Source organism: Bos taurus, chromosome 6, assembly GCF_002263795.3.
Source record: "Bos taurus isolate L1 Dominette 01449 registration number 42190680 breed Hereford chromosome 6, ARS-UCD2.0, whole genome shotgun sequence".
Classification (NCBI taxonomy): Eukaryota; Metazoa; Chordata; class Mammalia; order Artiodactyla; family Bovidae; genus Bos; species Bos taurus.
In genome coordinates, this window is record NC_037333.1 from 36,054,561 (window position 1) to 36,070,491 (window position 15,931).

General features: G+C 41.7%; 1 protein-coding gene across 5 annotated transcripts in view; it reads right to left on the reverse strand.

The window, feature by feature from the left end:
• HERC3 (HECT and RLD domain containing E3 ubiquitin protein ligase 3) overlaps window positions 1–15,931 on the reverse strand; it is a 198,430-nt gene that overhangs the window by 2,413 nt on the left and 180,086 nt on the right. For all 5 annotated transcript variants that reach the window (XM_059887450.1, NM_001083663.1, XM_015471555.3 and 2 more), the window contains 2 exon segments: window positions 2,908–3,091; window positions 2,586–2,688 (listed from right to left, as the gene is read on the reverse strand). In XM_059887450.1, coding sequence (XP_059743433.1) covers window positions 2,586–2,688; window positions 2,908–3,091 — 287 coding nt within the window.

Below are 15,931 nucleotides of genomic sequence, written 5' to 3' on the forward strand. Positions count from 1 at the left end.
GCACCACGTGAAAAAATGCTCAAAAATGCCCTCACATAAAAAATGACCTCGGACCTAGTCTGTCATACAGAGTGAAGCATGTCAGAAAGAGAAACAAATATCATATATTAACGCACATATGTGGTACCTAGAAAAATGGTAGAGACGAACTTAATTCCAAGGCAGGGACAGAGATGCAGAGAATGGGCATGTGGCTATGGGGTAAGGCGGGGGGAAGGTGGGACTAACTGGGAGATTAGGATTGACACATTTACCATGTGTAAAATAGATAGCTAGCGGGAGCCTGCTGTACAGCACAGGGCGCTCAGCTCAGTGTGATGACCCAGAGGGGTGGGAGGGAGGTACAAGAGGGAGGGGATATATGTATACATATAGAGCTGGTTCACTTTGTTGTACAGCAGAAACTAATATACCCTTGTAAAGTGATAATATTCCAATAAAAATTTTTTTAAAATCATCCTTCCCTGTAAGGGATGGCCTCCCTCAAATATGTGTTCTCATAAATGTTATCAGCCTTCACAAAATCAGAGAGGAAGAGGATTGCTGCCAGAGGAAAAGAGCTGACCTCAGGGAAGCCAGGAAGAAGATGATAGTCTACGTGGCCTCAGGGTCTCCTCTCCCCTCAAGTTTCTGCTGCTACCCCCTTTGCTGGTGAATTTCCATTTGGGATCTGTGTGCTTGCCTTTCCCTTAAACCAGGAGATCTGACGCCGGCAGTATATGAGACATTTCACTCCTGCGACACACTGTGACTCAGGAAAAAGAGACCAGCCCTTCTGCTTTCCCAGTTTTCCAGCACTGGATAACCTTCTTTGTGGAACTGCTAGAAAATCTACAATGATATCATTAGTTAAGGAGCACTTTCAAATAACCTGCCACTACCTGAGGCTGTGATATACAAAAACATATATAAACATTCTTGCCAAATCTATAGAGTCTAATAAAGACAACAAATATAGTCTAATAAACTCTAATGTTATTAAGACTATAGAGTCTAATAATAGATTTATGAAAGTCTAAAGGTCTCTGAACAGAAAAATGTCTTATTTAAAGGAAACCCCCAGCCCAAGAGCAGGCGCTTCCTGATTGTCACAGCTCTTGTCCCAGCCTTACAGGCTCCACTGGCAAATCTATCCTGTCACCTGACTCATATGCCACTGTTTCTCAAGAGCCCATGTAACTGGGCAGAGGGGAAGCGGGTATTTTTTAAAGAATTCTTCTGTAAGATCTCTACTTCCTCTCATCTTTACTCCCTGTGAGCAGTAGAATCTGGGGGTAAATCTTGCATTAACACTAATATATGCTTATTCTTATAAAGCAAAAGAGACTGCCTTTCAAATTCTGTTTTTAAATTTTATACTATTCACTGGCTAATTTATGACCCTGATTATAGAATGACACAAAGATTTCTACTATTTTTAAGAGGCTCAATTTGTTCATGTAAACTAGACTTAATTCTCCTTTCTGAATGTATTACCATTCTCAAATGTCATCCAGCCAGTCACAAAGGACCATTTATTGTATGATTTCATTTATATGAAATGTCCGGCACAGGGGAATCCACAGAGACAGCAGATTAGTAAGGGCTGGGAAGCTCGGAGAAAATTGGGAATGATTGCTAATGAGTACACTTTCTTCTCATCGTTTTAGAACATGACGCACATGTTCCAAAATTGATAGTTTCACAACTGTGAGTATACAAAACCACTGAATTGTACACTTTAACTTATTTAGTATGTGTGTGTGAATTAAATCTCAGTAAAGCTATTATAACTCACATCTGCCCAGTTACACTTGGAGTGGACACTCTAATATTTTTAAAAGGCTAGAGAAATAAGGGCGGAGAAGGCAATGGCACCCCACTCCAGTCCTCTTGCCTGGAAAATCCCATGGACGGAGGAGCCTGGTAGGCTGCAGTCCATGGGGTCGCTAAGAGTCGGGCACAACTGAGCAACTTCACTTTCAATTTTCACTTTCATGCACTGGAGAAGGAAATGGCAACCCACTCCAGTGTTCTTGCCTGGAGAATCCCAGGGACAGAGGAGTCTAGTGAGCTGCCATCTATGGGGTCGCACAGAGTCGGACACGATTGAAGCGACTTAGCAGCAGCAGAGAAATAAGGGAGGTTAATCCAAACAATTTGATTTCATCAATGTAATACTTCAAGGAATCACTTACATATAAAATACCTAGTATTTCTAGAGCAATAAAAAAAAAATCAGTGAAATGCTTTTCTTCCTTTCATTCAACCCATCCTATTAAGCAACAAATAAAGATTAACAACTTCTCCTGTGCCTGAGATCCCACTAAGACAAAAAGTGTAAATATATATCCTTACTTAGGCTTTCCCCAGAGAAGGAAATGGCAAGCCACTCCAGTATTCTTGCCTGGAAAATCCCACGGACAGAGGAGTCTGGTAGGCATATAGTTCACAGGATCACAAAGAGTCGGACACGACTGAGTGACTGAGCACGTTTACCTTTTACCATTTAAAAGAGCTGAACTTCACCCATGTAGTATACCATCCTATACCAAATACAAAACCGAAATGTGGACAAATACCGTATGGACATTATTGATACTTACACAGAAACTTCTTCTTCTTTTCCAGTGGGAGCTCATGAAATGTTTCCCAGAATAGTTTCACGGTGGGATGTGTGGCTGAGTAATCACCCTTGTAGATGGCAGTCTGCCCAAAAAAGACAAAAAGAAAAAAAATTATCTTCCAGAAGCAAAATATTACAAGTGGACATCTGTATACCATTTGCACTAAGAAATAAACACTGAAATGAAGGAGACCCCCAAAACCAGTTAATCACAGATTACTTAGAAAGAGAGCAAGCTCTGGGTATTCCTGCCCAGGCCGCTGCTACACTCAGAAGTACAAGACTGCGTCTTTTAGGCTTACCTCTTCCAGCTCCTCCCAGTTGTAGCTGCTGTTCCCCACCATCATGGCCCTCAGTTCTGAAGGCTGGAAGAGCTCTAGCACTTTGCCACCGCACACCTTTAAGAAGCCGCTGGAGAAAGCCGTGTACCACTCATGAACTGAGATTTGGAAGACATAATTCACATAAGCATCGACGAATTCCTGCCTGCCAGGAGACCAAAGAAATAGAATACATTTAGCCCAAGGATCTGTAGAATTTATCAAGTTCCCCTTCTACACTGAGGTTGAGAGATGAAAAATCCTCACCAAATTCTCAGCAGGAGGCATTCTACAGCATCCCGCAGGTTACCACCCAGCCCCAGGATTCCAACAATGACTCTCAGGTGATCTGGGGGTAGGGGAGACAGGAAGCGAGGGAGGGCAGAATGTAGGTGAAACCATAATATTGACTTTATTTCTCCTGAGGTGCTCCAGTTTTCATCTTGTTTATGGTCCTACATAATTTAGTTCAGAAAAGACTTATTCTGCTTAAAAGTCTAAGATGATGGTTCTAGACTACTACTTTTCAGAAATTAACAAAGCTAACACCACCTACATTTGTATCCTCCCCTATTTTAAAGGTAATCTCCTAAAGCCTCACTCTCAATCCCTTAATCACCTCTGGAAAGAACTGTCTTATACAATGGCTCTATCTCACTAGTTCAGTTGAGATCAGATCAGTCGCTCAGTCGTGTCCGACTCTTTGCAACCCCATGAATCGCAGCACGCCAGGCCTCCCTGTCCATCACCAACTCCCGGAGTTCACTCAGACTCAGTCCATCGAGTCAGTGATGCCATCCAGCCATCTCATCCTCTGTCGTCCCCTTCTCCTCCTGCCACCAATCCCTCCCAGCATCAGAGTCTTTTCCAATGAGTCAACTCTTCGCATGAGGTGGCCGAAATACTGGAGTTTCAGCTTTAGCATCATTCCTTCCAAAGAAATCCCAGGGCTGATTTCCTTCAGAATGGACTGGTTGGATCTTCTTGCAGACCAAGGGACTCTCAAGAGTCTTCTCCAACACCACAGTTCAAAAGCATCAATTCTTCGGCGTTTAGCCTTCTTCACAGTCCAACTCTCACATCCATACATGACCACTGGAAAAACGATAAACTTGACTACATGGACCTTTGTTGGCAAAGTAATGTCTCTGCTTTTGAATATGCTATCTAGGTTGCTCATTACTTTCCTTCCAAGGAGTAAACGTCTTTTAATTTCATGGCTGCAGTCACCATCTGTAGTGATTTTGGAGCCCCCAAAAATAAAGTCTGACACTGTTTCCCCATCTATTTCCCATGAAGTAATGGGACCAGATGCCATGATCTTTGTTTTCTGAATGTTGAGCTTTAAGCCAACTTTTTCACTCTCCACTTGCACTTTCATCAAGAGGCTTTTTAGTTCCTCTTCACTTTCTGCCATAAGGGTGGTGTCATCTGCATATCTGAGGTGATTGATATTTCTCCCGGCAATCTTGATTCCAGCTTGTGCTTCTTCCAGTCCAGCGTTTCTCGTGATGTACTCTGCATATAAGTTAAATAAACAGGGTGACAATATACAGCCTTGACGTACTCCTTTTCCTATTTGGAACCAGTCTGTTGTTCCATGTCCAGGTCTAACTGTTGCTTCCTGACCTGCATACAAATTTCTCAAGAGGCAGATCAGGTGGTCTGGTATTCCCATCTCTTTCAGAATTTTCCACAGTTGATTGTGATCCACACAGTCAAAGGCTTTGGCATAGTCAATAAAGCAGAAATAGATGTTTTTCTGGAACTCTCTTGCTTTTTCCATGATCCAGCGGATGTTGGCAATTTGATCTCTGGTTCCTCTGCCTTTTCTAAAACCAGCTTGAACATCAGGAAGTTCACGGTTCACATATTGCTGAAGCCTGGCTTGGAGAATTTTGAGCATTACTTTCCTAGCGTGTGAGATGAGTGCAGTTCGTGGTAGTTTGAGCATTCTTTGGGACTGGATTGAAAACACCTTTTCCACTCCTGTGGCCACTGCTGATTTTTCCAAATTTGCTGGCATATTGAGTGCAGCACTTTCACAGCATCATCTTTCAGGATTTGGAATAGCTCAACTGGAATTCCATCACCTCCACTAGCTTTGTTCGTAGTGATGCTTTCTAAGGCCCACTTGACTTCACATTCCAGGATGTCTGGCTCTAGGTCAGTGATCACACTATCATGATTATCTGGGTCGTGAAGATCTTTTTTGTACAGTTCTTCTGTGTATTCTTGCGATCTCTTCTTAATATCTTCTGCTTCTGTTAGGTCCATACCATTTCTGTCTTTTATTGAGCCCATCTTTGCATGAAATGTTCCCTTGGTATCTCTAATTTTCTTGAAGAGATCTCTAGTCTTTCCCATTCTGTTGTTTTCTTCTATTTCTTTGCACTGATCGATGAAGAAGCCTTTCTTATCTCTTCTTGCTATTCTTTGGAACTCTGCATTCAGATGCTTATATCCTTCCTTTTCTCCTTTGCTTTTCACTTCTCTTCTTTTCACAGCTATTTGTAAGGCCACCCCAGACAGCCATTTTGCTTTTTTGCATTTCTTTTCCATGGGTATGGTCTTGATCCCTATCTCCTGTACAATGTCATGAACCTCATTCCATACTTCATCAGGCACTCTATCAGATCTAGGCCCTTAAATCTATTTCTCACTTCCACTGTATAATCATAAGAGATTTGATTTAGGTCATACCTGAATGGTCTAGTGGTTTTCCCAACTTTCTTCAATTTAAGTCTGAATTTGGCAATAAGGAGTTCATGATCTGAGCCACAGTCAGCTCCTGGTCTTGTTTTTGCTGACTATGTAGAGCTTCTCCATCTTTGGCTACAAAGAATATAATCAATCTGATTTTGGTGTTGACCATCTGGTGATGTCCATGTATAGAGTCTTCTCTTGTGTTGTTGGAAGAGGGTGTTTGTTATCACCAGTGCATTTTCTTGGCAAAACTCTATTAGTCTTTGCCCTGCTTCATTCCGTATTCCAAGGCCAAATTTGCCTGTTACTCCAGGTGTTTCTTGACTTCCTACTTTTGCATTCCAGTCCCCTAGAATGAAAAGGATATCTTTTTTGGGTGTTAGTTCTAAAAGGTCTTGTAGATCTTCATAGAACCGTTCAACTTCAGCTTGTTCAGTGTTCTGGTTGGGGCACAGACTTGGATTACTGTGATATTGAATGGTTTGCCCTGGAAATGAACAGAGATCATGGAAACTAACAGAGATCATTCTGTCGTTTTTGAGATTTCATCCAAGTACTGCATTTCGGACTCTTTTGTTGACCATGATGGCTACTCCATTTCTTCTGAGGGATTCCTGCCTGCAGTAGTAGATACAATGGTCATCTGAGTTAAATTCACCCATTCCAGTCCATTTCAGTTCGCTGATTCCTAGAATGTCGACATTCACTCTTGCCATGTCTTGTTTGACCACTTCCAATTTGCCTTGATTCATGGACCTGACATTCCAGTTTCCTATGCAATATTGCTCTTTACAGCATCGGACCTTGCTTCTATCACCAGTCACATCCACAGCTGGGTATTCTTTTTGCTTTGGCTCCATCCCTTCATTCTTTCTGGAGTTATTTCTCCACTGATCTCCAGTAGCATATTGGGCACCTACTGACCTGGGGAGTTCCTCTTTCAGTATCCTATCATTTTGCCTTTTCATATTGTTCATGGGGTTCTCAAGGCAAGAATACTGAAGTGGTTTGCCATTCCCTTCTCCAGTGGACCACATTCTGTCAGATCTCTCCACCATGACCTGCCCATCTTGGGTTGCCCCAGGGGCATGGCTTAGTTTCATTGAGTTAGACAAGGCTGTGGTCCTAGTGTGATTAGATTGACTGATAGCCTTGTCTATCTCACTAATGATCATTCATATGATAATTAAGACAATGCTGTGCTGTGCTTAGTCAGTCCTGTCCAGCTCTTTGGGACTGTAACCCTCCAGGCTCCTCTGTCCACGGGGGTTCTCCAGGCAAGAATACTGGAGTGGGTTACCATGCCTTTCACTAGGGTATCTTCCCAACCCAGGGATAAAACCCTGGTTTCTCACATTGCAGGAGGATTCTTTACCATCTGAGCCACTGAGGAAGCCAGATTAAGACAATAGCTTCCTGCAAGCCTGACTCACAGCAAGATGGCTTCCTGGGCTGTTTATTGTAGGTAAGGAGTTAGTTTTTTGGGCAGGCTTCTGCAGGCTGCAGATCAGAGTTCTAGTTTGGTTTGTTTTTTTGGCTGTTTGTGATTTTTTTTTTAGCCATTAAAAAAAAAAACAAACTGAAATACAGTTAATTTTGAATGTTGTGTTAGTTTCAGGTGTACATAAAGATGTTACAGAAAAACTCAAACTTTTGGCCAACCCAAATTATAGTAGTGTGTATGTTAACCCCAACTCCTAATTTATCTTTCCCCCACCATCCCCTTTGGTAACCAGAAGTTTGTTTTCTATGCCTGTGAGTTTATTTCCTTTTTATAAATAAGTTCATTTATATCATTTTTTAGACTCCACATATAAGTGATATCATATGATATTTGTCTTTCTCTGTCAGAGTTCTCATATTTTTATATATGGTCTGGCCATTGTCTGTATGTATATTCCACCTCTGACTAGTGAGGATGTGAACTGAGGCATAAAGCAAGTTTCTGAATGGTAACTACAATACAATAGCACTTAGCACTTGCCTAAGTTGTTTTTTAACACTTAAAACATTTCTATCTATAGAGCCAGACAGTGGCTTTGCCACTTATGGCTGATGATCCTTGGGCAAGTTATTTAATCTCTCTGTGCCTCATTCTTTTCATCAGTAAAATGGGGAGAATAAGAGAATGTAACTAATCGGACTACTATAAAAATTAAATGAGTTAATAAATGTAAAGTTTTTAGAACTGGGGCTGCTTTGTAAATGTTAGTGATTATTGTTTATGGCTAGGAGATTTTGTTTAGGAGTATGAAATTGTATATAATGTGTATGTAAAATATGTTTAATAAAGGCATTAATGTAAAAAGATTTTTGTCTTAAAACACACATTATAAAAATATAAAAACATGAAAGAATATGCATAAAATTTGTAAGAGTTTTGTCTGTGGAAAAGGAGGGTGAGAAGAGAGGCGTAGGATTAAGAGGATGTACAGCAAGAATGTCAATGGTTTCAGGAATTCTTTTTTAAAAAAATCTGAAGCATATACTATCTGTGTTTACTGTGGATCATAGATACAAAGTTAGTTTAGTGCTTTTCTGTATTTATGTCTTTTTCTAAAAATTAAAAAAACTGACACTATGAAGATAGATACTTGCCATGTCTCCTTCCCTGTGACACTACACTTCACAGAACTACAATTTGAACACCTTTTCTTATGTTTCCTCCAGGCAGATCCAGTCACCAAAAACTAAACAATCTACACCAATAACTGTTGTATGAGCCCTAACAGTTGATTTTTTTTTTTTTCCATTTTGGAATTCAAGTGCTTTTACTGTGAAAGCATCAACTTCAAAGATAGCTACGGAGAATAAACACATTGCCAGCCACACAAGCAGAAAACATGAACAGCCAGGCTGCCTACCCCACTGAAGTTCCTTTGGTTCAAAGATTTTGGTTGATTTTGATAACTGACCATTTGGGCCACTTGCTTTTTTCTCCTCCCACACATTAAATTCCTCCTCTTATGTTTTAAATTTATAAATAAAGAATAAGCCCGGAAGGGACTTCCACGGTGGTCCGATGGCTTGAACTCTTCACTCCCACTGCAGGGGGCGTGGGTTCAACCCGTGGTCAGGGAACTAGAGCCCACATGTTGCAACTAACAGTTTGCATGCTGCAACTAAAGGTCCCATGTGCCACGACTAACACCCAGCACAGCAAAATATATATTCTTAAAAATAATTTTTTAGAAGTATAAGCCCATGAAACCCTAGGCCCTCAATGTCAACCTCAATGAAAGTAGAACCCCAGACTCTAATCCACACTCACTTTCTCTGCACCAGCCCCAACCCAACCTTATTATGTGGCCCCGGTAGGCTATGCAATTTCCAGGTCTTGAAGTAATAAACTTTTTTTTTTTCCCCCCAAAGTGTCCTGATAATTATTTCCGAAGGGCATTTTGCAGTCATAATCATAACCACAAGGGCTGGTTCAGTCACAACACTGGTTATTGACAGGCCGAGACCAGCACAAAACACTGACAATAGGCGGTATAATACAGTGAGTGGTGGAGTAGACAGGGGTGCAAATCCAGGGTCTGCCATGTCCTCTATCTGGTTACTAAGCCATTCTTTTCTCATCTTTAAAAAGGGGTAAATGTTCAGTTTTTAAAATAAAAGCCACTAATGTAAAAATATTGTACATCTTAACTACAGCTGCTGAAAGTTCTCACAATGCAGACAATATACTGCTTTCCTGACAAAGACAAAGCCTGTAAAACAGAATGCTGCCTGCCTTCCAGTTCTGCAAGTATCAAGTCATAAGCCAATGCAGTCACTGAAAGGAATGAAAGAAAGTGAAAGTGAAAGTTGCTCAGTCGTGTCCGACTCTTTGCGACCCCATGGACTATACAGTCCATGAAATTCTCTAAGCCAGAATACTGGAATGGGTAGCCTTTCCCTTCTCCAGGGGATCTTCCCAACCCAGGGATCGAACCCAGGCCTCCTGCATTGAAAGTAGATTTTTTACCAGCTAAGCCACAAGGGAAGCCCAAGAATACTGGAATGGGTAGCCTATCCCTTCTCCAGGGGATTTCCCAACCCAGGAATCGAACCGGGGTCTCCTGCATTGCAGGCGGATTCTTTACTAATTGAGCTATCAGGGAAGCCCTATAATACAGGATAAAGAACAAGATTAAATATTCTGTGTTTTTTGGTCCCAAGATAGTTATGATACATGTCAGGAAGAATTTCAGTGACACCAGATTCTTCCTATACATAAATAAGCACTAAAATCACTTACTCGAGATACTTGATTCTTTTGTGATTAGAAATCTTTCACCAAGATGTATGTTTGACTATATGTATTTTCCAGTCAAGAAAAAAAGAAAAAAAATTACATGTATTGGCTCTTTCTCTACCTCTTAGGAGCAGTTCCTCAGACCTATCTATGTTCTGTCTCACAGGCTATAGTACTAAGTAAGGCCCCTAAGGGCCTCATAGTCAAAGCTATGGTTTTTCCAGTAGTCATGTACAGATGTGAGTGGACCATAAAGAAGGTTGAGCATAAAGGCTGAGTGGACCATAAAGAAGAACTGATGCTTTCAAATGTGGTTCTAGCAGAGACTCTTAAAGAGTCCCCTGAACAGCAAGGAGATCAAACCAGCCAATCCTAAAGGAAATCAACCTGGACTATTCATTGGAAGAACTGTTGCTAAAAGTGAAACTCCAATACTTTGGCCACCTGATGCAAAGAGCCTACTCATTGGAAAAGACACTAATGCTGGGAAAGATTGAAAGCAAAAGGAGAAGGGGGTGGCAGAGGATAAGATGGTTAGATAGCCTCACCAACTCAATGGACATGAATTTGAGCAATTCTGGGAGACAGTGGAGGGCAGAGGAGCCTGGGGTGCTGCAGTCCACTGGGTCGCAAAGAGCTGGATCCAGTTTAGCCACTGAATAGCAAGAACAAAGGCCCCTGAATTCAAAAATCATCTCTCTCATACTGTGCATTTTTTATTTGTCAGCAGTTGCAGAAACCATGAATGGACCCAGTGCAGACTTTTCTCCTTCATCTGAACCCTCCAAGGCACTAGCAAGGGCCCTTGTGCCTGTCCACCTTCCTGGTGAGTCTAGACGAATTTGGCTGAGTGTCTCTTGTCTTGGTTGACAATCTTGAGTTTTATTCAGCAGTAAATAAGAAAGGTACCTGACTTTTCATTTGTAAGATATTGAGAAAGTGCTCAGTGGTGATTAGGTAGGAGATGGATCTGATGTCTTTCCTCAAATTATCTACCTTAACAGGATTTCTTGGATAAAAGTGAAGGCACCATATGAGAGCCTTCAGCTCCAAAGATAAGGGACACAGCTCTCCTGGCCAGTTACAACTTTCTCAGGCAACTGAGGAAATTGAGTTGTGGCAGAGGCAAGTCCTCATACTGTGCAGCAGTCCCTAGGGAAACCCACTCACTAATTTACAAATTCATTAATCCAGAGACACATATATAAAAATTGGCCATTCAGTGCTCAGAGCACCCACACCAGTTTTAGACTGCCAGCAGGAGAAAACAAGACACGCAGAAGAGCTGAAATGACTCTAGGGTGCCACTTAGAAGAATTAAGCCCATAAACCACACATTGGCCTGCCACAGTTTTCAATAGTGATTTTACTCTGATAAGCCAACTTTAAAATGAGAAAGAGCCTCCCAAACAGAAGAAAATGGGATGTCAGATGACCCCTGACTAATACCCCAAATGGGTTTACATATGTACAGACCTTATACTTGTAAGTACTTAATTAGGAACTAAGGAAATCCTCTGAAATGGCCAAGGTGCAGCTCTTTCTGACATTCCAAAACCAGTTTCTGCATAAGCAGTTAAAGAAAGCCACCTCGATAAAACATCTTTTCAAAATTCTAAGGGCACAAACTCCTTCTAGGAGGAACTTGCATTTTCCTCCTTGCATCTTTGAGATATACATGTTCTACCAGAACGCTCAAGAACTCCTGCCTTACTCTTATTTAAACCATCTCTAATTCCTGGGACTGAGGGAGGAAAACAGACCTTTAAAATCCAAGCAAGGGACTTCCCTGGTGGTCCACTGTGAGACTCTTCACTATGAATGCAGGGGGCCTGGGTTTGATCCCTGGAAGGCAATGGCACCCCACTCCAGTACTCTTGCCTGGAAAATCCCATGGATGGAGGAACCTGGTAGGCTGCAGCCCATGGGGTCGCGAAGAGTCGGACACGACTGCGACTTCACTTGCACTTTTCACTTTCATGCATTGGAGAAGGAAATGGCAACCCACTCCAGTGTTCTTGCCTGGAGAATCCCAGGGATGGGGGAGCCTGGTGGGCTGCTGTCTCTGGGGTCGCACAGAGTCGGACATGACTGATGCGACTTAGCAGCAGCAGCAGCAGCAGGGAACTAGATCCCACATGCCCCAACTAAGACTTCCTGCGCCACAAGTAAAGATTCCTCATGCCGATATGAAGATTGAAGATCCTGTGTGCTGCAGCTTAGAACCAGCACAGACAAATAAATAAATAAATATTCAACCCAAGCGAGTTAAACTTACTCCAAATGTTATTTATAAATTAGTGAGTTTTATATTGATTCATGACTAAGATTTAAAATGAAGCTATGAGATCTCTGGTTATATCTGTCTATATGTGTGTACATTATAGACAAATGTCTACTTCTGAATGGTATTGCCAAAATTAATTTGTAAAAGAGCTCTCTACTTAATTGACTTAAAGGAAATTAAGCCCAAGGTAAGAGAAACCCAAGTAAGACGGTAGGTGTTGCAAGAGGGCATCAGAGGGCAAACACACTGAAACCATAATCACAGAAAACTAGTCAATCAAATCACACTAGGACCACAGCCTTGTCTAACTCAATGAAACTAAGCCATGCCCCTGGGGCAACCCAAGATGGGCGGGTCATGGTGGAGAGATCTGACAGAATGTGGTCCACTGGAGAAGGGAATGGCAAACCACTTCAGTATTCTTGCCTTGAGAACCCCATGAACAGTATGAAAAGGCAAAATGATAGGATACTGAAAGAGGAACTCCCCAGGTCAGTAGGTGCCCAATATGCTACTGGAGATCAGTGGAGAAATAACTCCAGAAAGAATGAAGGGATGGAGCCAAAGCAAAAAGAATACCCAGCTGTGGATGTGACTGGTGATAGAAGCAAGGTCCGATGCTGTAAAGAGCAATATTGCATAGGCACCTGGAATGTCAGGTCCATGAATCAAGGCAAATTGGAAGTGGTCAAACAAGACATGGCAAAAGTGAATGTCGACATTCTAGGAATCAGCGAACTGAAATGGACTGGAATGGGTGAATTTAACTCAGATGACCATTGTATCTACTACTGAGGGCAGGAATCCCTCAGAAGAAATGGAGTAGCCATCATGGTCAATAAAAGAGTCTGAAATGCAGTACCTGGATGCAACCTCAAAAATGACAGAATGATCGCTGTTCATTTCCAAGGCAAACCATTCAATATCACAGTAATCCAAGTCTATGCCCCAACCAGTAACGCTGAAGAAGCTGAAGTTGAATGGGTTCTATGAAGATCTACAAGACCTTTTAGAAATAACACCCAAAAATGATGTCCTTTTCATTCTAGGGGACTGGAATGCAAAAGTAGGAAGTCAAGAAACACCTGGAGTAACAGGCAAATTTGGCCTTGGAATACGGAATGAAGCAGGGCAAAGACTAATAGAGTTTTGCCAAAAATGCACTGGTCATAACAAACACCCTCTTCCAACAACACAAGAGAAGACTCTATACATGGACATCACCAGATGGTCAACACCGAAATCAAACTGATTATATTCTTTGCAGCCAAAGATGGAGAAGCTGCATACAGTCAGCAAAAACCAGACCAGGAGCTGACTGTGGCTCAGATCATGAACTCCTTATTGCCAAATTCAGACTTAAATTGAAGAAAGTAGGGAAAACCATTAGACCATTCAGGTATGACCTAAATCAAATCTCTTATGATTATACAGTGGAAGTGAGAAATAGATTTAAGGGCTTAGATCTGATAGATGGAGTGCCTGATGAGCTATGGAATGAGATTTGTGACATTGTACAGCAGACAGGGATCAAGACCATCCCCATGGAAAAGAAATGCAAAAAAGCAAAATGGCTGTCTGGGGTGGCCTTACAAATAGCTGTGAAAGAAGAGAAGCGAAAAGCAAAGGAGAAAAGGAAAGATAGAAACATCTGAATGCAGAGTTCCAAAGAATAGCAAGAAGAGATAAGAAAGGCTTCTTCATCGATCAGTGCAAAGAAATAGAGGAAAACAACAGAATGGGTAAGACTAGAAATCTCTTCAAGAAAATCAGAGATACTAAAGGAATATTTCATGCAAAGATGGGCTTGATAAAGGACAGAAATGGTATGGACCTAACAGAAGCAGAAGATATTAAGAAGAGATCGCAAGAATACACAGAAGAACTGTACAAAAAAGATCTTCATGACCCAGATAATCACGACGGTGTGATCACTGACCTAGAGCCAGACATCCTGGAATGTGAAGTCAAGTGGGCCTTAGAAAGCATCACTACGAACAAAGCTAGTGGAGGTGATGGAATTCCAGTTGAGCTATTCCAAATCCTGAAAGATGATGCTGTGAAAGTGCTGCACTCAATATGCCAGCAAATCTGGAAAACTCAGCAGTGGCCACAGGACTGGAAAAGGTCAGTTTTCATTCCAATCCCAAAGAAAGGCAATGCCAAAGAATGCTCAAACTACGGCACAATTGCACTCATCTCACACGCTAGTAAAGTAATGCTCAAAATTCTCCAAGCCAGGCTTCAGCAATATGTGAACCGTGAACTTCCTGATGTTCAAGCTGGTTTTAGAAAAGGCAGAGGAACCAGAGATCAAATTGCCAACATCCGCTGGATCATGGAAAAAGCAAGAGAGTTCCAGAAAAACATCTATTTCTGCTTTATTGACTATGCCAAAGCCTTTGACTGTGTGGATCACAATAAACTGTGGGAAATTCTGAAAGAGATGGGAATACCAGACCACCTGATCTGCCTCTTGAGAAGTTTGTATGCAGGTCAGGAAGCAACAGTTAGACCTGGACATGGAACAACAGACTGGTTCCAAATAGGAAAAGGAGTACGTCAAGGCTGTATATTGTCACCCTGTTTATTTAACTTATATGCAGAGTACATCACGAGAAACGCTGGACTGGAAGAAGCACAAGCTGGAATCAAGATTGCTGGGAGAAATATCAATCACCTCAGATATGCAGATGACACCACCCTTATGGCAGAAAGTGAAGAGGAACTCAAAAGCCTCTTGATGAAAGTGCAAGTGGAGAGTGAAAAAGTTGGCTTAAAGCTCAACATTCAGAAAACAAAGATCATGGCATCTGGTCCCATTACTTCATGGGAAATAGATGGGGAAACAGTGGAAACAGTGGCAGACTTTATTTTTCTGGGCTCCAAAAATCACTGCAGATGGTGACTGCAGCCATGAAATTAAATGACGCTTACTCCTTGGAAGGAAAGTTATGACCACCTAGATAGCACATTCAAAAGCAGAGACATTACTTTGCCAACAAAGGTTCGTCTAGTCAAGGCTGTGGTTTTTCCAGTGGCCATGTATGGATGTGAGAGTTGGACTGTGAAGAAGGCTGAGCGCTGAAGAATTGATGCTTTTGAACTGTGGTGTTGGAGAAGACCCTTGAGAGTCCCTTGGACTGCAAGGAGATCCAACCAGTCCATTCTGAAGGAGATCAGCCCTGGGATTTCTTTGGAAGGAATGATGCTAAAGCTGAAACTCCAGTACTTTGGCCACCTCATGGAAAGAGTTGACTCATTGGAAAAGACTCTGATGCTGGGAGGGATTGGGGGCAGGAGGAGAAGGGGATGACAGAGGATGAGATGGCTGGATGGCATCATTGACTCGATGGACGTGAGTCTGAGTGAACTCCGGGAGTTGGTGATGGACAGGGAGGCCTGGCGTGCTGCGATTCATGGGGTCGCAAAGAGTCGGACACGACTGAGCGACTGATCTGATCTGATCTGAAGCACCTGTATAAAGTCTCAAAAATATAGGAGAAACTAATCCAAATGAATTTCAGGTCACATGAACTGGTAAATATTCAGTTTTAAGTTAATATTCAGTATTAAACTTAGTTTAAGTTTGTTAGTTTAGTTAATACAGACTCTTTAAAGTAATCAACATTAACAGTAATACTCGAGGTTTACTAAAAGTCATCTAAGATCTCATTTCCATTATAAAATTTGTCAGCAAGAAAAATAACCTGGTGTATTACTGAATTTTTATAAGTAAATTAACTGTAAATGAGATGACAGTTTTTAGGTCG